At 41.1% G+C, this 25846-nt stretch overlaps 1 protein-coding gene across 1 annotated transcript in view; it reads right to left on the reverse strand.

Annotated features, from left to right (window-relative positions):
* Positions 1-25846, reverse strand: part of nr3c2 (nuclear receptor subfamily 3, group C, member 2) — an 85328-nt gene that overhangs the window by 33639 nt on the left and 25843 nt on the right. The window contains exon 3 of the mRNA XM_005726960.1: positions 2683-2810. Coding sequence (XP_005727017.1) covers positions 2683-2810 — 128 coding nt within the window. The remainder of the gene's footprint in view (positions 1-2682; positions 2811-25846) is intronic.

Consider the following 25846-nt stretch of genomic DNA (forward strand, 5'->3'; position numbering starts at 1 on the left):
TGTTAAATTTGACAGGCATTATGCAATCACTGAAGCCTTTTCTGTGTTTTTATGAGAGCAAAAAATACGGTTTTAGCACCGTAATTACAAAGAGAAGTGAGCACTTTCCGGTGCCTCACCTGACTAGCGCTCCCGCACAAAATCCGATCTTGAGTGTCTGCCGCCGGCGTTGTGCCAGACAGGCTTGAAGCAAGAACAACGGCATGTCTGATTCGATAACCCCAGACACATAATCTGGTTTTAGGTCTCTACGTAATGACGGTGTGTAAATATCATCAAATTAAGGCATGATTTGATTGGGAATGAATGCAATTCCTTCAATGGTCAGGAAAACACCTAGAGGGCCTGACGGCTGGCTGGCTAGCAGCCTTGTTTGCTCCTGTTTTTTTTTCTCCCCCCCCGCCTTCACTGGGTCTGTAAAAGTGTGTTTTGCATTCAAACACTCATCTAAATGAGTTAGGCCAAAGCCTCAGGCAACAGGCACAACATGAAAAGCACATTATGACTGGTGCTGATTTTCCCCAAGCTAAATATAACATAAAGGGCTGCTGCTGGAGACTAACCTACTGAATTGCTTTTTTCTTCCCCGATGACTCACTCTATAAATGTAATGCCTAATTTTGGTCATTTTAATGATATTTTAGGAATAAATAAACAGATGGTCTAGTGAGATTAAACAGTAGTTTGTTGCATAGATGCAACAGTGTGGTGGAAATTTTAAAAAGCAACTATGGGTAATAATTCTTGCAAAGTACAGTGTGCTGAATGTGTGGAAAGAGCAACTTGCCACCATGTCCTTGTTTAAGTGAGCTCTTTAAAATGTTGTTGTTACATCTGAAAATGACTTATACCATTTTTCTCATTAACATTTTCCCCAGCTCCTACCTAACATAAGAGGCACATTACAAAGTGAGATTAAAGTCATCCGTCTTTTTACCTGGATAAATCACCGTGGTAACTTGTGCTGGACACATAACCTGGCAGGGTTATGCAGTTAGTGGGGTTAGGTTAGTTGTTGACTCTAAATTGCTTATAGGTGTGAATGTGAGTGCAAATGGTCGTCTGTCTCGCTCTGTTAGCCCTGCGACTGTCCAGGGTGTACCCGCCTCTCGTACTGTGAAAGCTAGGATAGGCTTCAGCTCGCCCCACGAAACCCTGAATTGGATAAGCGGAGGAGAATGAATGGATGGGGTGGCTGTCGCTCAGGAGGTATAGGAGGTCATCTACTAATCAGAATGTTGGCGGTTCAATCCATGACTGCTCCAGTCTACATGTCAAAGTACCCAAGTTGCTCTGAATGTGAGTGAACGTTAGATAAAAGCACTTCAGCATAGAAAACAAGCTGGTGTGAATAGGTGTGAATGGCTGAATGCACTTTTCTGGTCTAATTTCCATCTTATTTGTTGTGTGTTGCATTTTACTGTTATATTTTGTGTACCTTACAGAATTTGTTGAATTTTAATTTCACCACTTTGTCATCACCATTTAACAGTATCTCTGATTGGAGTAGGCGACACTCATAAGGATAGTCTTGCGTAGAAGAAGAGTCACATGATGCGTGAAACAGAAAGCACGGCTTAACAAAGAAAGATGGTTACCATCGATGTCATACCTATTATTTCAGACTGGGTTTGAGGTTTTGTTAGTGTCCTTCATAGCATATCACTCTGGTATAAGATCCTCCAAATAAGCAGAATATTGGCCAATAAGTCTGAGAGTTGTAATTGTCAGTTAAAGCGATTCTCTTCATTTATCTGATATTGAGTGAAATAATTAATTAGAAATTCCTGCAACGTAATTGAACAGTATTAATGTGTCTTTTCTTTTTTACCTGTATAAAAAATATGCGAGTCCAAAGCACAGCAACGAAAAGAGGCAAACGGAACTAGCGTCTGAGGCTACGTTCACACTGCAGGTCTTAATGCTCAATTCCGATTTTTGGATCAAATCCGATTTTTTTTTGTCTGCTTGTTCACACTACAAATAAAATGCGACAGCAAACGCGCTCTAGTGTGAACCCTCAATGCGCAAAAGAAGATGTCACACACAACGCGCTCGGTTTAGACCCAGAGCAAACAGTATTGTTTGACTGATGGCCCTTAATATAAAGACTTCAGATTTTACGTTTCCCAATTTTTGCTTAAAGTTATTTTGTTATTTACATAATAATGTAAATAACCTAATAATTCTCCTTATTTCTGTTTTAGAGAGGAGCGGTGCTTCAAAGGACAGTTGCAGTAGAATTTCTAGAACATCAATTAAGAAACACATTCGCCAATTTGAAAACACATAAGGCTGCATATGCTGCAGATACAAAAACACTGACGTCAACTAATCATCAATGTTGTTCCAAAAGAGCAATCAAAAGATAATGGCTCCATACCTAGATTCTGCCAATTACTTGTTCATTATTTTTTGTGTTGCCACAAATGCGGTTATTGTGTACTTGGCTTCTACCAATCTCTCTGTTTGCCTGTTTCCTGTACTCACTGTGTGTTTCTTATGCTGCATACTGTGTGTGCTATCAACTGGTCGATATGTTTCTTGATTTGCTTGCTGTTTTACTTATTATCTTGTCAGAGAGGTGGTAATGTTTTCTTGCACTCCCTTGTGTTTGCTTAATCTGCAGGGTTTTAAGCTCAAGCCAGTGACATCTCATCTAAACGTGGGATGATGCCATACCTTCCACAGCTCTTTTGAAGAAGACCTTGCAGCTTCCGCATGTTACGACGCCGTAGTGACAACCCGATGCCTCATCTCCACAAACCAGGCACACTTTGGCCGTCGAGGACGGTTGTCTCAGTGGCGAGCTGAAAGGACACACATAAGAGTTCTTCAGACGAGGCATAAATTAACAAGGAATACTCAAAAGTCAACAATAAAACCAGGGCTGACTGTCCCCTTCCCATCTGCATTACGGCATGAAGCGCACTGTGAAACATTCTTGGGTTTTTACAACCCACTGACAGTAGCAGCACAATGTGGCTAGCCATAAAAATGTCTGCCAACCGGGAGAGGAGGGCTTTACGCTCCTCGGATTTATGGTTTCTCCAAGCTTACCAGGATGACACTGAAAGAATTATAGAGGAGATTATTTAAATTCAATAAGCAGAGAGACACAGAGCAGGGTGTCAAATTTAAGTGGGATCCAAAACACCTCTTCTCTGGCATGAAACCGGACTGGAAAAAGAGTTCAGAGGTGGACTAAAATGTCAAAAACCACGGTGGAACAAAAGCCCTACTGTGTTATAGGTAAAACTATATATCGAATTCAAGGCCAAAGATCGCAGGTGTGATTCAGCACTGACGTGTGCTGTACTGTAAATAGCATGACGTGTTGAATTTACTCGAAACAACGCAACAAACAGGCAAGACAACACGAGTGATGAGTCTGCTGATCTAAGGCGTTGTTTACTCTGGCATCATTTACTTCTTTTACCACTGACTGATTCCTGCCATTACAGGCTCATTAAATCGCAGGATAAACAGTATGTTCTTACTAATGCGCTGTTAAATGGGAGAATTAGTTAAGACTTGCAGTTTACCCACTCCTGAAAATGAGACCATGGGGGTCATGGCGAGGAGTGTCACTGGTAAAACCTGATGTGTGCTGTCAGTTTCCACCTGAAGAAAGATCATTATTTTTATATAATGTTTCTGTCTGCCAAGCCTAAATGTGGACCATTCCAGGAAGATGTTGGATAAAAGATCGAGAATCGAGACGGTAGAAGCTAATTAGTGATTTAAAATAAGTTTACATCAGTAAATACTGATGGACTGATTCACGAGGTGGCGTTCTAGACCCAAATCTCTTCTGATAGAAGAAACATTTCCATAAATCTGATATATATCGTCACCACGGGCAACTGTGGATTATCAATGAAGTAACACTAACATTTTTTCCCATCATTTAGTCTCATTTAAAAACCCTATCCAGTTCGCAAAAGACCACAAAGTATATTTTCAAACTAAAAAAAAAGTCCTGTCTTATATATGTATTGAATTCACAGTATTTTAACTAATCTAATGAGTTTTAGGTGTTGCTGTTTGTTCTGCAGATTTGATAGTTTGAGTAAAACTGGAATGGGTCTACATTAATCAGCTGTCTTGTAGTAACCACCAGCACAGCTGTACTATAGAGTGAACCGGTTAACATTTACGTTCTACGTGCACAAAAGTTTTTGTCACGTCTAGACACAGGAGAAAAAAAAATCAGGACATTCACTATAACCTTTAACAAAACGTTTCCCTTCATGCTCAAACACACACAAAGAACACAATATGTAGATTGGTACAAAGAGAGAACACCTTGTATCAAAACATTGAAAGTGGCCTCAGCTTCCCCTTCTTTTCTGTGCTAATTACCTCTCTTCCATCTCAATCAATAAGATGCAAGGTGATTGTCTGGTTAACATTCTCCGTACATCCTTCATCAAACCAGCTGCCAAGCGCTCTCTTTCTCTCTCTCCCCCCTCCCCTTTTCTCTGTCTCTTTCCCAGTCTCTTTCTCTCATGCACACGCATTTCCTCCAGGGGACGAGCTGGAAAGGGGTACAGCAACAGCACACTCAGATACAATCAGGACCACTGATCTAATTCCCTCTTGTCCATCTACACACACATTCAATTTGTTAGGACGCTTAGAGGAGTCTCTGGTGAGGTGTTTGTCTGACTTGATCTTTCTGGCAGCGGGCCTCACGGTTTCAGCTTAATGTTAATATCAAGATGTGTTTCCAGCATGTTTATATGCTGAATATTCCCCCCATACATTGGCCTTTTCACACCATCACCAAACTGCATTAAGGGGAAGACAATCCAATCCAAGAAAAACAGCCCCGGAAAGTTTCACGGCCAAGAGCAACACGAGGAGCAGATGAGAGGTCTCTCTAAAGTATGCCTCTAATATCGAGTCAGTGGTCAACCTTTTAATAGTGCCGCACATTAAAGCCTTGTCGCTGCGTGCCAGCCTGCCTGCCTGCTGGTCCACCAACAAGGTGACTTCCCCTCCCTCAGAGAAGTATATAGGTCATTTGCTCTCTCTGCTTATGAAACCAGAGCAGACAGGCCAGGCTGCAGTGACTGTGCACCAACGTCTGCCAGTAGCCCAGAACCAAAAACGAGCAGCCAGACATTCCCAAATCAGCCGCTTTTAGCAGCCTACAGTTTACACGTACAGCATATACAAAGAATATTAGCAATTTTGTAACAATTTTTTATAAGCTTACAGTAAATGCAATTATGGCCCCTAGCTGAAACCAAAATGGGGATATAGTGGTTATATTTTGTGTGTCTATCTTTGACTACTGGGCCACAAGAACACAACAAATGAATGAATTTCCTTTTTTTTGGCCTGCCAATTTAGTGGCTTGAAATATTAAGTGGTCACAGTTTATGTCTGCTTTGATGAAACTTGAATGATGATGTGCAACTTGGTGAAATGTCTTGTTAAAGCTAGATGTCTAAAATGTTCATTCCCACAGCCTCGTGTCACATTTCATCTTGAATGAAGACAAAAAAAACTGAGTCAGAAAGCAGAGTTAATGGTGACTTAGTACAGATGTTCTTTTTTTGGGAGGGTAGCCCTAATAATAGTTCTAAAACAATGCACAGGATGATTGTTTCTGCAGAAACTTCTGCAGGCAACTGCTGTGAACCGGGAACGGGGCCTTTTTCTTTTCTTTTCTTGACCCCTGTCTTCTCTATTTCTGGGTACAGTCTCAGACTAACTCAATGGGACTGACTGCACAGATCAAAGGTCTCATTCTTCGCTCCAGTTGCTTTTTTTCCCCTTCTAACTGAAACCCCAGGGCAGCAGTTTCATTGTTTTCAGTGTCCTTTCATCTTAAAAGATAACACACAAAGCTAACAACTGATTTAGTTGCTGTGTATTTCCCATGAGGGCCCAGATGAGTACGAGTACACAATGCCCGATTCTTCCCACCAAAATGTACAAACAGAAATGTGTGTCTTCTACTTGCTCTTGCTCCCTCCTTATCAGACCAACGTGCTGCTTGGGGAAGATATTAATGAAAAAGCCAAAAATGAAAAGAAGCATGTTATCTTGAAGGCTGAGAAAAGCCCACTGCGCCCACCAAACTGTGTGAAGACCAAACCGCAGGACAGATGTTGCTCAAATTGGCCTCGTGTTTTTTTTGTGGGGTTTTTTTTTACGAGTAATTCGGATGTCACACTGAGAGCATTCTTCAAATGGTTCAAATATCTCCACCCTCTCTCAGCTGCAGCAGGAATGCTCAGTCATTAAGAGCTACAGCCAGGAAGGATGGTCATTTTAGCCACAGATTTATCAGAACCCGGAAAACTGATAATGACTGCAGTCACTCACAGCTGGTCTCTCTTTTTTTTTTATCAAGGAGTCTTCTTTGGCCCTAGTGCAAATCCTCCGATAGCCATAAAAAAAGGTCAATACAGGTCACAACAAAGGGGCAGCAATCATTTGACTAAGGCATAACAAGAACAATTAGTTGCTATAGAAACCACGCAGTTGAAGAAAACTAACGAACGAGGGAGACATATAGAGGAAGTCCAGTTATTCTGGCTTTATCAAGATAACATCATTATGAGTGAATAACTGGGCACGAAACGGCTTTATGATGGACGGCAGCGAGGCTTCGTGGTTAGAAATGAACCCTGTGACCCGCATGCTGTAAGTATATTAGCATGACAGCGTCAGTAAACAAGCGAGTGAACCACAGACAGGGCACTGTTATACAGAGAAACAATGTCCTCATCACGCATGTTACACCGCCTGTCGCACACAAACACACGCGTGTGTGCTGAACTTTGTTTACACCGCTGTACAGCCGGCCGCCTACTGTAAAGATAAACGCACTGACTCGCTCATTCTAGAGGCTGATTAAGTGCCACGGCCTCCCTGAACCTGCCCTTCATGAAAGAGAAGCATCCTTGACTCTGGAAAGAGAAAAAAGGGAAAAGAAAAAACAGCTTCCACGGTACAGTACCTCTCTACAGTCTGGCCTACAATATTTATGTAATACACACCCTGGCATGCTGAAAAACCTTAAGCTAGACCAGTTCAAAGAATATTTATGTAACGCATAACTTGGCATGTTGGGAAAGGTAAAGGTAGATTAGTTAGAAAGAGGACGAAATGGCTTACATAACCATGAGCAGACAGTATAAACATTAGGCTGACACCCACTCGCCGCCTCTCAAAGGGAGAGAGGTCTTATGGGTAGTGTTAATGAGCCACGAGGGATTTATTTTTCCTGGTGAAGGTGACCCTGGCATTGGGCAGAGAGTACCTGAGCATACAGAAATATGAGATTTCCTCTTTGCTAGGCTTGTGTTACACATGTGTTAAGGTTACAGTATAATCTACTCTGACTGCTGCTTTTGGTTAAGAAAGAGGAATCAGCCTTAAGATGTTTAGCACACCTGTGAATGTTTATTGCCTTTACCTTTTTCTTGTTACATTACAATTGACAAAGAGTCAAACTACAGGGCTTATGTGAGTATAGCAACAGCAAATAATATGTATTATGTCAGCCGTGTTTGCATTCCTCATGTTAAACCCAAAGCTGTCATGTTGTCTCGCCTCCATGGATTATTCCCGCAAACTTTAGGTGACCTTACCCATGACAGCGAAATCACATTTATCTTCCTTTTAGAAATCCACTGTTTTGACTGTAAACAAAGGCGTAGAAATGCACACACGCACGCAGACACGCCGCCCTCTTAAGGCGTTCACACCGCCTTGGTCGACTGGAGGTTACAGACGACGCTATCGTTCTGATCTACACAGTATCCAGTTTGGACTCAACATGTCTGAAGCTGTACCTGTTTTCAAATTCCATAAACAACTTACAAACATCACAGGCGCTTTTTTTGGCCCAACTTTAACCTTTTCTTTAACGTGCAGCTGCAGCTGAAGGGCCCAGAGGCTTTGTTTTTACACAAGCAGTGGGTACCTTTAGAGCAGCGGGAGGATAACTCACCGGGTTTAGAGTGGCCGGAGCCGTTGAGCATTTCAACCTCATCTTAATTCCTCACCGTCACCCACATTGAATGAAATTAATCACCTGAGATATTTTGGCTAAGTGGTAAAGCATGCGGGCATGAATCTCAGAAAGATGTGGCAGGCTGTTATTATCTGGTGAGGAGGATTATCATGGCTGGAAACTCCTGTAATTCGTGCCTGCTGAGGACAGAGAGGGACTGATCGCATGCATCCAGTATAAAATTAGACACTGGGAAGCCAGCGGATGCCCAAAACTTCATTCATGCTTTTTATGTTGCACCTTTTATTTTAGGCATCCAAATTTCTGAGTACTTCTCCTGAACCAAAAGCTCAGGCTTCAGGCTACTCTGATCTTGCCACACATTTCTTTATATGGTGATCTTCTTGTATTCATAATCTAAGTTGTATTATAAGCAATTAAATTATCCCAGCATGCAAATAACTGTCGGTGTGTGGTGCTACCATACGTTTGTTTGGTGACAACAGGAGAAAAAAAAACAAACAAAAGCATTTTACTAGCTACATTACCTTTCATGTTTTAGGATAGGAGATGACATTTAAGCACATTTTCCACACTTACACCTATTTACAGCACAGGGCAAATATTTCGTGCATCAGGTAGCGAATGTTTTGTTTACCGAGCTGAGATGTGCTGCTGTCGTCTTTGTTACTGTGAATATTTGTGCTGCTCACTCAGATCAGGCTTGAACGTTTATGGGTGGGTTTGAGAAGTTGCCAGTTTCCACTCAAGTAAGTGAAAATATATTACTTGGTTGCAGGGCTTAGCGCTGTCGCCTCACAGCAGCGAGGTCCTGGGTTCAAATCCGCCAGCTGGCCGGGGCCTTTCTGCGTGGAGCTTGCAAGTTCTTCCCTGTGCTTGCGTGGATTTCCTCCGGTGACTCCGGCTTCCTCCCACAGTCCAAAGGCATGCGTTTTAGGTTAAATGTTCACTCTGAATTGGCCGTGAGTGTTGAATGGTGGTCTTTCTCTGCATGTTAGATAGACTGGCAACTTATCCAGGCTATAATCTGCCTTTTGCACTATGACAGCTGGAATAGGCTGCAGCCCTCCCACAAGCCTGAACCGGACAAGCAGTTAAGAAGATGGATGGATAGCTGCACAGTGTTTTTTATTTAAGAACCTTCACACCAACCAAAGGATGAGTTAGCGTTCACGGGGTTAAGGTGCTGCCCCTTGGCTGGCTTCCTGAAGCTGACCAATCAGAATAAAGCTGACCTTTAGAAACGATGGCCTAAGGAGCCCTAATATTGCCTCTTTCCAGGCAGAGGCTCAACTCAGGAGCTGCATAACAGGCAGAATGAGTTAAATAATCTTTTCTCTCTTTTCCACTCTCCTCTCACCCAGACTGGTTGAGGCAGATGGAGAGCCTTCCTGAGCTTGGTTTGCTCTGCGGTTTATTTCTGTTAAGATTTTTGTCGCCAAGCGCTTACTTGAGGGGATTTTTTTCTCTGTATCGCAAGATCACTTTACATTACGTTAAAAAATGTATTTAAATACACTGAATAGGTAAGGACTTTTTTAACCTGTTAGCAGTCGGACGTACCGCCCACGGTACATTGGATGGTTTAGGGGACTAATTGGACTGCTAAGGGGTTAAAGAATAAACTGTAAATCATTTTATAATATGCAAAACAACTCACTTTCTACTGCTCACCTTCACACGATAGCAACCCTGAGGTATATACATCATCCAATATTAAGTCTCGTTGTATTTGTATTCATATTATGTCACTATATTTATGTTATCGAAGTCTTTTTATGTGCCATGTGAGGGAGTATTGCTTAATTTCATAATTTCATTATGCTTGCATAACTGAATCATGCAAAGCCACAATTGTGGAGTCCCAGAATAAAAAAACGAGCGTGATATGTTACGCTTAAAGTCTTTGTGAGCCTTGGTGAGCTGCTAATGAATATTCGTGTGCATGCTTTCCATACTTTTCAAACTCTACATTAAAAGTTTAGTGTAGCTGTGATAAATTTCATCTTTACATAATGCTACAGGAAAACTAGACAGTTCCTATAGAGTTCAAGGGGTCAGCACACCCACTCATTCATTTGACCACACGCAGTCCACCGAGTTCACGGGGTAATGTGCAAAGCTTGAACCAGGCCAAAGAGATCCAGGACTGCAAGAAACTTAATTTAGATGCATCTTGCATCCCCTGCCTTAGAAATGATGTATACGGACAACGGATGAGCAGAAGTTTGGGTGCAAGTCCCACATCTTAAAAACTTTCTCCACTTGGAGTGTTCTTTTTCAGACTTGAGTGGACTCGCCTTCAGAAACCTGTAAAATGTATTTTTCAATAACCCCGCAACAGAAAAAAAGGCAGCAGCTTTTACTATGCTGAATTCATTCAAACAAAACAATCCTACTACTCATTTGCTGAGCTCTGCAGCAGCTTTGGCAAACCACCTCCTCGAGTCCCGCAGCATTGTCTTTAAAGCACTGGAGAGCTGAAGTTCCTCACGTGCTCCTCACACCAATCTGTTGCTGCTTCGCTAATTTTCTGTTTTTGAGCTGCCAGTTTTCAAAGCTGCTCTGGACTGGAATCGGAAAACAGCCACAAAACAGCTGGGAACACAATTCGGCTGACATGTTGAGAAACTTCATTGTTGGGCATCAGGTTGACTTCCAGACATGGGAAATTGAGAAACAATGCAAACAAGGGGCCAGTGATAAACACAAAATGTTCAGCACACAAAGGAACATGAAATTCCACGATTAGAACCCGAACTCGCATTTCCCTCCCCAACCTAAACCTATGTGATAACTGCAAAAATAAGCAGGACAGTTGGCTTAAATCTAACTAAATACACAAAGGGGAAGTTGTTTTCGTCACCTTTGTGAAGCACGGCTCGGGAATGACTTGAATCAAACTCACTGCCACGAAGAAAAACACAAATGGACCACTTCAAAGTCACGCTGATAAATCTGGTTTTGTTACAGAAGCAAATCCTTTGATTTCAGTGGCATGAATAAACTCTAGCCTCGACCTCCCTTGATGTTCATGTTTCAGCTTTATTTCCTGCTTACTGTGCTCTCTCTCACTCTCTCTTCCACCAACTCCGAGCAGTACCTGGCTCCTTACGTACTATTTGTCTATAGCCAGATTTGGGCCCCGTTGCCTGCACAGGAAGTGACCTCCAAACTCAGCTTAGAGGCCCTAGGACAAATGAGAAAAACAAATCCCTAGACAGGGAGATTATCTTTAAGGGATCAGCCCTGACCTGAGCCACCTCCATGCCACAAACTCATTAACCTCTGTTCTCCACTTTCTAGCAACAGTTAGTACGCAGCTGACTCCTGTTTACATTGACCTTCCTGTGAGCAAGAAGGGTCTACTGAATAAAATGAAAGTATATCATAGGCCAAAGGTTGGCATTTCAACTCTAAAGCATGTAAATGTAAAAGAACTGAGCTTGTGAGTGCAGAGAAATGAAATGTGCCAGAATATTTTATTCAAGAGATGACCTTTTCCTTTCCCTAGTGATTCAAAAAGGCCTCACTCTGAATGTAGGTTAATGTACACTGGCGCTAACACATGTTGCCAGCAACCCTATGCATTGGCTGTCACATGTGATCATCCTTAACACCCACCAGTCATTTACAATTCTGCCAGGACAAACGTGTCAGATGAGCAGACAGGGAGTCCAGTGTATATACAAGGGGAAACGCTGCACACACAAGCCATAGTACATTAAGATATATACTGAGGGACAGAGTTAGCAATGGGGCTGTCAAGTGGATCTATTTAGGGGCTTTATTGTATGTAGAGCTAATAGTCAAGCGGCTCACTAAAGTCACAGGGTATGAAACCTCAACCTCAAGAAGCTGGCTGTGCACAGGAGCCAAAACCAAGTCTGGGGTTGGCCGAGATCCAGGTGGTTAACACCACAGCTTACATTCTGCATGTCGGCTGCTGTGAGCTCCTCTCCAGTCAGTCAGCGTTTCTATAGCATCTGACAGGTTCAACAGCAGAAGAGCAGTCTTACGAACTGCTCGGAGTCTCCTTCCTGCCTGCTTTCAGCCACTTAGTCAAACTGCTCCAGACAGCAACAATCAGGAGCCAATCAGGTAATGATTGTATATGGATAGAAGAAACAACAACAGTGAAACCTCACATATTTTCTTTTCTTCTATGCACCTAGGAGCAGTTCAACAAGGTAGTCGGTTAGAAAAGTTTCCATATTTCACAGTTTTGTGTTTCTTTTTTCTTCTCCAAGACAATAAGCTAATGCACATTAACCAAAACTGTAAGCGGATACAATGAATAGTTCAAAGAATCATGTCTACAGTTTGTCCAGGAGCACTGAGCCTGCTCATTATAAATGTTTACTCCCTAAAAGGTCAACTTAACAATTCGGACTTCACAAGTACAAAAGGTCCCATACATTTGGTACAGATGAACACACACACACACACACACACACACACACACACACACACACACACACACACACACACACACACACACACACACACACAATGTTGGTGTTCATCTCCGAAGGATTACAGGCCCAGATGGTCTCTGGATGAACAATGCAACACCTGCTGACGGACATAGTGCAATTAGGTTCTCACATTAAAAAAAAAGAAAAACTACTGCAAAAAAGGAGAACCTAAAGTGAATCATCAAAGGTACACATATGCTTGTGCTGACTAATCTCACTCTCGGCTAATCTCTGCATGACAACAACCCTAACCACAGTTTAATCCGACACCCAGTTGATCTTTGATCAAGGTCAGCCCTTAAAACCTAAAACCAACAGATGCCTAAGTCTTCCGACTCTCACTCTGTAACTTTATTCACATTCGGCGAGCATCTGCAGCGAAGATAAAGAAGTATCGCGTGTCATGTTTGTGAAGCTGTCTCACCTTGTTCCTGCTGTTATGCTATGAAATGTTTTAAGCAGCGTGACAAACAGAAAACAAATACTCTCTGATTTCTCATTTCAAACGAAGTGAAACTTGACCAGACAGGCTTTAACGAAGAGGAAACAGAATAGCTGAATGATTTCACTTAATACTGTTTTCATGAAAAAAGAAATACGAGGAGCTCAACGGTGCAGGTGTAATTACATGATTCAGCAAATCAAGCATATTTACCTCTTGCATCTCTATCATGCACCAGATGCACCTGACCATCACTGCCCAGTACCCGGACTTGCTCTAATGCCAAAGTCTATTTCACATGTTGCACAAAGAGATGTGTGCTTGCTGTGTGCAGAGACAATGATGAGGAGTGGGAGGGGGTGAGTGGCTGAAAAATCAAGGGACACTCTTTTTACCCACTGTTATCAGCATACATCATCACTGCACTTACACAACTTGTAACACGCATGGGATCCCAATTTCCTGTTCAAAACAAGAGGTTAAAAATAACATCAGTCATTGTAACCTTGGCTCAGGTGAGACTGGCTTCACAGGTGTAGTTGACTATAGATCTATATTTAATAAGGTGAAAGATTTGCAGTGGTGCATGTGGCTGCCCTTTCAGAGCAGGCGCTCATGTCACCTTTTATGGCCAGCCACTTCCGGGGATGATGATGAGTGATGATGAGGCACAGGAAAGGGAAATGAAAGGTAAAAAAAAAACATTCAGTTCAAGCTAAACACAAGATTGAACCTATTTTAAATCAATCATTTTAAAATTATAAGTGATTTTGGATATATTTCTCAGAATGTTTGTCAAATAAAAAAGGCAAACAGTTTAGTGTCAAAAATATAGTGCATGTTCCCCCTTGTTTGTATAAGGCTAGCATTGCCAAAGGGTGGCGGTTATGGACCTATAAGCTGTTTGCCCATTGACATTAAAGAACAAAGACAGAAGCTACTAACGACCAACCTCCAGAGCAGGAAAATGAAGCTAACTTTGAGTATTATATATACTATACTCATTGGCTAATGACTTATGCTTGACAATTTGTTAGCCAATGAGCAAGTGCTCTTACAGTATCATGCCCCCCCTTTTGTAGTTTCATAGATGGTGACTGTAATAACGCTACTCTCACGGCTTCAAAGCTGCACGTCAGAAACAACAGGTACATAGTTACTATGGCCATATGTGCATATTTTATACCGTCTATGAATGCAGCATGCTAACCTAGCTACCTAGTGTTACCTGACTTAGCGCTCCACGCTTTTTTCGTTAAACGGTAGCATCTGGCTCCCAGAAGTCATTAGCTTCAAAATGTAGATTGACAGATAAAGTGTGTGTGACACTGAGAGACTGAATGCTACTGTATAGATAAGAGAAACCTGGAAAGCCAAAAACTACTACAGCCATAATAAATTAAAGCGTCTGCACCAAAGATGCAGTCTTTTTTTCTTTTTTCAAATTGAAAAGCTTATCTGTGGTAAACACCGTGTCAGGTATTACAGATTGTTCTTTTGGTGTTTAAGTGCAAGAGAATTTTGAAATAAAACATCCTCTACAGTATACAGCGCCAGGAACTTAACCAAATAAAAACAGCAAAAATTCTCACGCGTATTCACACTCATTTCACATCCCATCATTTTAATATCAATCATTTGGATTTCTGACAGTTTTTAGTGAAAACAATAAAATAATTATCAATAATTATTTAATTACTTTGTTACTATATTTCATTATAAATCTCATATATTGCCAAAATATAATTCACTTGAATTATATTGGATGGATGGATGGATGGATGGATAAGTTGTCATATAGTTTATAATAATGACTTCTGGCTTCTCAACTGGTTCTTGTCTTTATCTTCGGGATTACCGTGGAGAAAAACGAATATTTAAAGAAATTATGCCACTAGAAACCAATATATATTTACATTTTCTGACAGTAAGTGGATTCATTAGTAATTATTAATTAAATTCAGTTTATCTCCTTGCAAGAACACCTAGCAATAACATACTACATGATGAATATATCCATATAAACCCTATGCATAAAAGTACAAGACACATGCACAAGGTAAAAATCTCCTTTCATTTTATAATTTCCCTTCATGCTGCACTTTTAATAAATTGTCAGGTTTTACCACAAAGATGTCCTGTTCCAATAACACATTAGCCCAACCAAATACTCCAGGGGCCCAGAATATCTCCCACATTTTCCATGTGTGGGAAATACTGTTGATTCAGAGGTTCTCTCTTTCCTCTCACTCCCTGCTGCTCTTCCCCTCCCCACATTGTGTATACACTTCATGTCATTGTTTGAGGTGTATGAAACTGAATTTTATGGTAAATACATAACATTTTGGGCTCATTGCATAAATATTTAAGAACAGGAGACAGGCCTCAGGTGGAGAAGATGGTGAAAGTCAGCACAGTAGCATATGGTAAGGGTAACTTATTTGAGAGGTTTTTGTTATTATGAAGATTAAGATAAAAAAAAAAATAGAATTAAGAGTGTAGCTTTGCTAAAGATAGATCTTTTTCTTAAGGAGACTATTCAGAGTCCAACCTGAGAGGATTTTAAAAAATATTTGAATTACATTTTTTTGTGAGCAGCCGTTTAGTCTCAAGTGACATGCTGAGCTCTTAAACAGGAGGCCGTGGGGATTTACACAGTGAACAAAGGATTCCCTATTGAAACACTGCTTTGTGCAGCAGAAAAGCAGCTTGTAGCTCTACATTTTCTATCTATTCACTGTTCTGCTCCATGTTGCGAAGCCCGCCAGCACTAATGAGTACCTTTATAAAAGGAAATAGAGCGTAATTGCTTTTTCTGAGACATGAAGAGACTTGGGTGAAATTGGGAAAGATGTCTGTCAAACCCACATAAGCATATATATTCACATGCATGCATACTATACGTTAATATACAGTACTATGCAATAGTCTTGAGGCACCCCTCTTTATATTTCTTTATATTTTGATATGCAAGTGATATCCAAGTGCAGTGATCTATTAAAAAAGTGTGCAAATATACATAGAAAAGCAGTATATAAAACAAAAAACAGAGCTTGAGCAATTCTAACGATCTTAAAAGTGAATATTTGGCATGACCACCTTTATCTTCTATACAGCCTGAACTCTCGTAGCAAGTTTTCCTCCCGTTGAACTTCTTTAAGAGTCTTCAGGAATAGGTCTCAGGGTTTCTTGAAGGACATTCAAAGCTCTTTGGATGTTTCTGCCTTTTGTTTTGTTCTCTTTCATGATGATCCCACACTGCTTCAGAAATGTTGAAGTCCGGGCTCTGAAGAGGCCAATCCATGACTGATATTGTTACACTGTTTTTTTCTATCCATGTATGCTTTATGGTAAATGGCCTGTATTTGTATAGCACTTTACTTGGTCCCTATTGGACCCCAAAGTGCTTTACACATTCAGTCATCCACCCATTCACACACACGTTCACACACTGGTGATGGCAAGCTACATTGTAGCCACTGCCACCCTGGGGCGCACTGACACAGGCGAGGCTGCCGGACACTGGCGCCACCGGACGCACTGCCAGTGCTTTACTGCATTGGTTTGAGATCATTGTCAAGCTGAAAAATGAAGCTGGTGACACTCACATGCTTTTCACATGGTATTGGATGGTGGATTAAAATCTTACGATATTTTGTGGCTCCATTTTTCCATCAATTTTGCAACACCAGCACCACTGACTGAACTGCAGCCCCAAACCATGACAGAGCCTCCATCATGTTGGACCTAACTACCTCTGTTCATACTAACAATGATTTAAACCCCAAAATTTAAATTTGGATTCTTCACAAGACCTGTTGCCATTGATTTTCAGTGTAGCTCTAGTGTAATCTGGAATACCTCCAACTTATCTCCCTATTTCCCTTCCTATAGAATGGCTTTTTGACAGCCATCAATCCACAGAGACCATTTCTGATGAGGTTTCAATTAACAGTAAATGGATCAACTGAAGGGCAACGTCCATCTCTCAGGCCCTGTTATCTTATCTGGACTTTTTCCTATTGCTTAAGGACTTACAGATACTGGTCATGTGCTTTTTAGGCCTGCCATTTCTTCTTTTATGCGGCACATGTTGAGTTTCCTCAAATTTCTTAAGGACACACAGCAGATCATGCCAAGATATACCAGGTTTCCAGCTAGCAGCTCTTTGGGAATCACCTTGGCATTTTTTGAAGATGATTTTGAAGAAGATAAAGATATAATTTCAATGTATTTTTTGCAAAGTTGTGTGTTATGTGTACACTCTTGAGTTAGATGTCTATTTATGCTTAAAACTTTTGAGGTCAGTGTTAAGTGGCTTAACATACAAAAAATCTTCTGAAAATGGTCAAGTGCAAGGATCGGTCTAAAAATGAATGAAAATGCAGCCAATGTCTAAAGAAAAACTTTGAAAGACCTTCAGAAAACCTGAGAGAACTGCTGCTCAAGACCACTTTGAATTAAATTACAAGTCTGGCTCCTTATAAAGAAATATAAAAGAAATATAAAGAAATGAGGGGTGGCTTATGGCTTTTGCACAGTTCAGAACATGACTGGTGCGCCGCATAAAGATTTTTGACACCAAACTAACAGCCGATCAGTGTGCCACTAACTCCCCTTTATGTAGATTTCCCCCACCCATCCTCTGTCTGTCCACACAGGCTTTATATGAGGAACCCTGTCATAACAGCCATTTTGAAGGGTGAGGCATGCCCCGTTGCACTGGGATGGCTGGCCAAAGTATACAAACCCTAGTTACTGTAAATTCAGAAGAACTGCTATGCTGCTCTGAACAGATGTGTCACCATCAAACTCCACTGGGAAACAGAGGTCATGATTTCCATTTACACCTACTTCTCCTACACATAGATGTTATTGTTTAAAGCCTTGCTGGTGTAAGCAAGTTAATGTAAAGCAGGCATATGCTTCTGTCTGTGTGGGTTTTTGTTTTTTTTTAAATACAGAAGTTATAATTCCCAAAAGGCTGAAACTTGAAGGCCCGCTGCTCCACTGTAGAGCCTGTGCATTTCCTTTGAGGTTCAAGATGAAGGTTTCTCTTCTGTTCTGAATAAATCAGCAACTGGCTTGCCCCGTCATTACAGAGAAACAACGTCTCTCTGTTTCTGTAGTTAACTCGCGATCCTCTTAAGCAAAAGACAAAAGCTTAACTCTTCAGAAAAGAAAAAGTCTTGTTTTCTTTTTTCTTCCCAGATGTGAAACAATTGCCATTTCGCCACATCTTTCAAGCTTTTTAAGCTCTCTGGTTCAAAAGAAACTTTTATTACTGCATCATACTGATTTCTCCACTGATGTTCTCCTGCCACCTTTTTTGTGTCGAGGACTGACTTTGGTATGCTGCTGAAAGGTCCTTACCCCAGCTGTTGCTCTTTAACAGTGCCTCTGTAAACAGTCCTGCTTCCTCAGCTGTTCTGTCAGAGGCTCTCTGCTCCTTCGCGTCTCTCCTCTCGTATGAACAAATCACACTCCGTGCATTATCCCCGTAATCTCTCTCTCCCGCTGAGCAACTTCTTCTAATTTATGTGGATTAAAGCCATTTGTTGAAGACCGCAAAGTGTGCCATCACGAAGCCAAACATCAACATTAGCCTCATGCTGAAGACTTAGATCTTCTATTGTATACCGCAAGCATTTAAAAAAATCCATACATGGTTAGTTGAGCTTTCTCTTTAAACTCATTGCAACCCCAGAGCCCTTCTGTGTCTGGGCTGAACGTAAAAACGACTATTTAAAAACTTTCCGTTTGTTTGTTTCGATAGCTTCGTGTTATTAACGTGGTGCAAGCATCGCGTAAATGAATCCGTTGAAGCTTCGCGCCCTCGGCCCTCATTCAGAAATAATACGCTCGCCGCCAATTAAACGGGGTTAGAACGGCTGCCACGATGCAGTACAACGATGCTACATGCCATTCACTGAAACTGTTTCAGTGACCCATTCTTCATTCTTTTGTTCTCTTTCCTTACCTGAATTTGAAACCCGATCATCAAGGAGGAAGAGTGAGAAAACTGTGAAAGAGTTTAAGCCATCCCACGGCTTATGAAGTTGTTCCAACAGTCTTGCACCCTAGGGGGCTGTTCTAGTCACACCAAATCTATCCAGAGAGACAAAAGTGGACCGAGAGTAAATATGGGCTTTTGCAGGTCTGTGCAGCATTAGCATGTATTTCCACTCTTTAGCCACAATAACAGGACATTCAATTTCCCTGTTTCCAGCTACTGAAATCAATTGGTGGAGTTAGGAACAGCAGAGTGGGGAATGATACACACTAATTCTCTTGGAGAGGGAGGTTAATGTGAAGTGCACAAGGTCAGTACATTTGTAAAGGTAACCTTGGCTTTGCCTGTGACGTTCTCTTCTTTGTTTCTCCCCTCTGTCTTTTTCTTTTTCTCACATGAACACACATAGAGCCACAGAGTCCCTCAGTGGTTGCTTTCTCCTTCACTCGTTCGCTCTCCCCTTCCCCTCCGTCTCTTTCTCCCTCCCACAGCGGCTGTCTCGCACAACCTCTCCGACTTTCCGAGTTTTCTGTCTATTTCCCCCATTTCCCCCGTTCCTTCTTCTCTTCCTCCTCTCGCCTGCATGCTAAGGAGGTGTCTCTAAACACATAAGAGGGGCTCAGAGAAAGCTGTGCTGCAATAATTGGATTATTGAACAATCTGCAAACAAATGTAAGACACAAGGCAAAGGATCAATGCGGAACGCTTGCATCATTTGTGGTGGTCAAAAGCAATCAGTGTAATAAAGCCATCAAACAAGTTGCTGTTCGGGATTAGTGAGTTTAGGAGGAACTTGTGGTGATATGTCAATAATTGCTTATTAGACATCAAAGGAATCTTTCCTCCATGCAAACACTCCCTGTCTGGTGGATTTGGATGAATGTATGTTGGAAGGCTTAAAGTGAGCCCTGCAGTGAACGTCACAGTCTGTCCGTAGCCGGTAAAATGGCTTTGGGTTCCTATTGTGTATTAATGTCCAGATGGACAGTTGTGTTGTAATCTGCAGCACTTCTGTTTACAGCCAGGTAGTGCTATAAACTGGCTAAATATAGCAGCAGCTTCAGTGAAAGGAAGCATAAACCGAGTGATTGGAAATAAAGAAGAAGCCATGGTAAGAGTTTCACTCTGTAATGTAATCTGTGTAACGTAGACTATTATGTTTGACCTTTAAAAAAAAAAATAGTAAGACTTTGACTAAGGATGTTTGTAATCATTTATTAATTTGACGAATCTCCGAAAAAAATAACCACTAAAGTGTTGATGAGTTTAACGGCAAGACATAACGGTACAAATAAATTAATAACTCTACACAGTATTTGCACAGTATTCTGTCCTCACCTAAATTAGCTCAGAAAGTTTTCCCATCCCATCCCATCTTCACAATATTAAAATACCGAATCAGTGGGAGCCACTAGCCCAAAAGATCTCACAGATATTTTGACTGACTAGCGTTAGCAAAATTCAGCTGGCTAGCATGTCCGCAGTGAGCCAATACAAGATAGCTGCTGTGACAAACCCATAAAAATTGCACAAGTAATGGCAAATGTAGCTTTCTCACTCTCCGGCCTTAAATCCAGCCAATTAAACTTGAGATATGAGAAAGAAAAGCTGCAAGGCCTTGCATCCTATTAGGTATAAGCAGAAAATATTTAGCTCCTTGCTTCAAAAGCAGCTAAAAGGATTACTTATAATCCGTGACAATGATATTAATTTTCTTTTAATTATCAACTTGATTAACTTCTTAATTTAGTAATATATATGATTATCGGACACCTGTAATTAGGGAAAACCTGTTCTACCGCTCATTAATGCAAATATTTGATCAGCCAAATCACATTGCAGCAAATCAGTGCATTTAGGTACGCAGAAATGGTCAAGACAAAACTTCAAAAGTTCAAACTGAACAGCAGATTTAAGAGAATTTGAATGTGGCTTGGTTGTTGGGATTTAGAAAATAGCTTTTTCAGTGTCAGATGCTATGGATCTACTGGTACTTCCTGGCACAATCATCTCTGGTGTTTTCAGAAAATGATCCAAAAAGTGAAAATATCCAGGGGGCAGCAGTTCTCTGGCCAAAAATGTCTTGTTGATGCCAGAGGTCAGAGGAGAATGATCAGACTGCTTTCAGCTGTTTGGAGTAACTCAAATAACCACTTATTACAGCTAATGTATGCAGTGGAGCATTTCTGAATCCACAATATCTTGAAGCTACAAAAGCTACAGCAGCAAAAGACCACACCAGGTGCCACTCCTATCGAACCCGAGGCTATAATTCACACAGGTTTACCAAAACTGGACATCAGAAGATTGGAAAAATGTTGCCAGGTCAGATGAGTCTCGATTTCTGCTGCAACTTTCCCGTGATAGGGTCAGAATTTGGCATGAACAAAATGAAATTATGGATCCATCCTGCCTTATATCAATGGTTCAGGCTGCTGATGGTGTTGTAACAGTCTGCGTGATATTTTCTCTGCAAACTTTGGGCCCCTAAGCATCAATTAAATGGCACGCCCTACCCGAGTATTGTTGTTGACCATGTCCGTCCCTTTTTGACCACAATGTTCCCATCATCTGATGGCTGCAAGATAGTGCAACACAGCATAAAGCTCAAATGATCTCAAAGTGGTTTCTTGAACATCACAATGAGTTCACTGTACTCAAAAGTCACCAGATCTCAGACCAATAGAGCAACTTTGGAACGTGGTCTAACAGGAGATTTGCATCATTTACGTGAAGCTGACAAATCTGTACAACCATCTGAAGCTAACATATTAGTATGAACCAAAATTTCCAGCACCTTGCTGAATCGATGCCATGAAGAATTAATACAGTTCCGAAGGCAAAAGGTGATCCAACCCAATACTAATAAGGTTTACCTGATAAAGTGTCTGGCGAGTGTAGTGTAACTCCAGTAACAAGGTGGTATTTGGCTTGTTTGTCAATTAGGGGGGGAGCAATAATAGGAGCTTTAACACATCTTTTTTAGTTACAGAATAAAGCCATCACCATTCCAGTACACTGCTTGATGTAGAAGCCCCCCAAAAAGAAAAATATATTTCCCCCTGAGATTCTCCAAAACAACAGCAAATCATGCAGTAAATAGCTTACATGGTACATTGTGCACCCACATGCAGTGTATAGTTCCACTATAAAATCAAAAATTACTTTTGACTTCAGAATATGTGCGCAGTTATAGCAAGAGCTTTTTCTAGGTCAACTGAATAAATATTACCAGTCTCGCATACTTCCTTAAGCAGCAGACAACAGGGGGTAAAAGAAAGACTTCCTCCGAAGTTTGCCAAAGAAACCTGTTTCAGTAACCCTGAACTTCTGGTGTGGAACGTAAAAAGTTGAGCTCCTGCCCGCCTGTCAGGTTGCGGTGATAAAAATGTTATATCGAAATTGACGTGCTGGCAGTCCTTCTAACAAAAGCCATACACTGTCATTCCTACTTTACTGTCTCTCTGAGCACACAGTCACTGAGACCCTCTCGCTGCTTTCTTTCTTCTGCTCCCTCACCCTGTTTTGCGCTGCCTCCCTCCCTCCCCCTTTCTCTCTCTCTAAAACCCTTATAACATCCTTCGGATTTAAGAGCTTAAATGTCAGTCTCATGATATCAGTGCCACTGAGATTAAGCGCCTTAAATACGATGTAAATGTATAAATGTGGGCCAATGAGTGGGCACCATTCAATCCAATTAGTCGTAATGAAGGCAGTCTCAAGCAATCTGAAAAGCAATAATTTCTAATCATTTTTTTGTGGCTTTTTGTCTAATATACTCCAGATAGACAGCTGAAAATATTCTAGCTTCGTATAGAATTTTGTTCCAGTTTATTCTGTGAGGATGTATGTGGGCACTTTGAGCACCACCAGGATTTCAATCTGAAAGCAGCGCAGCAATAAAAACTAAACAAGGGGCCGTGTGGTGGGTGTGTTTTGCTCCAGGTGCTGGCTTATCAGATGCCAAAGACTGGGCAGTAGGTGGTTATATAATGAGGAAAGATTTTTAAAGGTTAACATAGAAACAATCCTTTGTCTTGACAGAAGTGAAGAGTGAAATTACCACATTCGCATCTATCAGGACGGTGTGTGATTGCACACATGATTTGCATACAATGTATAGTTTTGCACTTCCAGTTATTCTCAGGCATCTCACTGTTGTATCCTCTGCTTGCATCCAGCTCACAGTGGAGCTTGATGTTCCCCCCCCCCAGTTTTATCCGCAGTTTATTTCCAGATTGTTAAACAAGCCGCTGCCAATATCTTATGAAAAATGCATATAGGACATAGAGCAGATTGTCCACTAATCAGAAGATCAATGCTTCAGTGCCCTTATCCAGCCTGCATGTCTTGGGCAAGACTTCAAATTCCTCTTTATGCATCTACCTTTGTGTGAGTGTGATAAATAAATCACCTTAAGTGCATTACTTTAAATTTTTCTTTCCCTTATTTTAGCTCATACTTCAAGGGGAAACCCTCCAGCACAAGAAGAACCTTTGAGTGTCGTGTACACTGATTAATCTCAGTGTACGTTGAGAGGTGCAGCACTTTCAAGTCCCATATTAAAGAATATCAGCATAGACATTTTATAAAAGGACATGGCCCAGCAGTACAATCCAGGCTTTATTAAATCTATATGCAACAGAGGAAATACAAGGTGATTTTGACTCATCAAAGCAAAATATTTTAAAAACCTTAGCTACAACTTCCTCTTAACTTCCAAACCCATTGCACCAAAGGGGTAAATGAACCAGAGATTGATTTAAATAGACCAAACAGATGTGAAATCAACTTTACTAGATGCTATCCTTGGTCAGATTTGACTAGCAGGTGCTGGTAATATTAGTCAACCTTTCGGACGCCATCATAAGTGACTTGTGAGCTGCAGTTAGATGGAGGGAGCCTCTAAGGTTAGTGGCTTATTCTATAGCTGACAAAACACAAGTCTGAATTCACAAGTCTTCTAATTATGTTGGAAACTTTGAAAACACACAGAGGCAAATGCAACATCCACCTGCTTGCTGCTGCTGTAGTCTTGCTGCTGCTATCCCAACCAGCAGCATAAACCTTCCTATTGGATATGCAAGTGCAAAGAGCGAAAAAAAAACAACCCTTGAGGTTATGTAGTTCTCGGGGGAACGTCACAGCAGGTAGTTACCCTCAGGAAATCCCCAGTAGCTACCTTCAAGAAGTCAAGGAGGACTCGAGGCATTTCTAAAACCCGGTAGTATACAAAACCTCATATTCTTTATTTTCAGTCAAGACAATGCAAAAGGGCAAATCCCACACCGCACATCACATATACTGTGTGGTCAAACCTTTGCTTTGATTAGGCATTGTGGTTTTATATCTAAATATGAGTCTTTCCCTATATTATACACCCTCTAAACAGTTGTTACAGTTGATTGGCGGTTTGCACTATTTGTGGTTTGCTTCAGCTGCAAATCACCAAATTCCACATCTTATTATTTCCCCTAAGGTGTACTTGAACAAATTAAGTGTCAGATTACTTTAAATTTTCATCTATCTGATGTAATCTGGAGGGCAGTGCAGGGTTTTGCAGTTGGGGAGAGTGTGTGCTTGCGTGCATCGCGTCTGCCAATGGAAGCCTTGGTTTTTGGAGAATCAAATATTAGTAGGCTGCATTGATTTTGGAACAAACCTCTACGTTCTTGTGAGAGCTCAGTCTTCCTGCCAAGTTTGTCTGGTCTGTCTACTCGCTCTTCCTCTCTAAGCAGTCATTTCTCTGAACTGTGTTCAATATGCAGAACAACAGTCGCTCCATATATCTATTTCTTGTCGCTCTCTTACGGTATTAGTAGACATCAGGCTAGGTAATGAAAAAATCATTAAAATATCTTGTTAACAATAGCGAGCTACCGTCTCTGCTCAGACGTGGATGTTCGTTTCACTTCAAAATGTCAAAGGAAAGCTAAATCTTGGTCTTCGGTGCCTCCCCTTGAGCTGCAGCAAGCCGGGCTGTTTAATGTTTAAAATTCAAGTCTGATGCATAAACTTAGTGGCAAGTCTCTGGCTATGAGCCAGAAGGAAAGGATGACAGGAAGGGCAAGAGACTTTGTTTGCCTTACATTCCTTTCTCCCTTCAGGCATCCACTGTAAAGGGTATTTCCTCTTGCTGTTTAAAATAAACAGCATACTGTACATGGCCTTAATGCTTTCTCTAATGGTGCTTCTCATGTAGCACAAGGACAAAGCAACTTATTCATACTATTTTGCTATTTTCAGACCCATGTCTCATTTTAGCAACTGCAATCATTACTATTAGGTACATGCATTTCCTGAGTAAATCAATTTTTACATAATTAAAAACACGGGGATACGTTTACTGACATGTGGGTTGATATGTGAGGATTACTTATGGTCATGTGGGGTACTTTATTGGTATTTTTTCAGGCTGAAATCTCAACAATATGGAATAAATTAAAAGGGGACTTACAAATGCCCTTACCCGCTGCTCTTTTGTCTCTGATCAGTATCTGTCCATCCCTGTGCAGCACTTCATCAGTTTCTATCCATTTTTCTGCTCCTCTTCATTTTCTTTTCACTTTAAATTAGGCTACATATCCTTCGAAAGGCACTGTCGTGAATTAAGTGAGACACGTTTTTAAAGTTATTTCAGTACTTAAGTTTTATGTGGCTCTCATAATAAATGACAAAGGAGGACTTATTTCACGTTTTTGAACGAGCTTTAATTTAGGCTGATTCCCTCCTGCATGCAAACGCTCGCCGTGCAGTTCTGTTTTACTGCTTGTTAATGCAAATATCTAATCAGTCAACTGCATAGCAGAAATCCAATGATTTGGGCATAAGAGAGGTTAAGACAACCTCCTGAAGCTTAACCAGAGTTTTAGCATGTGTGAGGAAGGTAATGGTGACTTTAAATGTGGTTGATG

The sequence above is a fragment of the Pundamilia nyererei genome, unplaced genomic scaffold (genome assembly GCF_000239375.1).
Source record: "Pundamilia nyererei isolate P.nyererei 1_Seehausen unplaced genomic scaffold, PunNye1.0 scaffold00022, whole genome shotgun sequence".
Lineage (NCBI taxonomy): Eukaryota > Metazoa > Chordata > Actinopteri > Cichliformes > Cichlidae > Pundamilia > Pundamilia nyererei.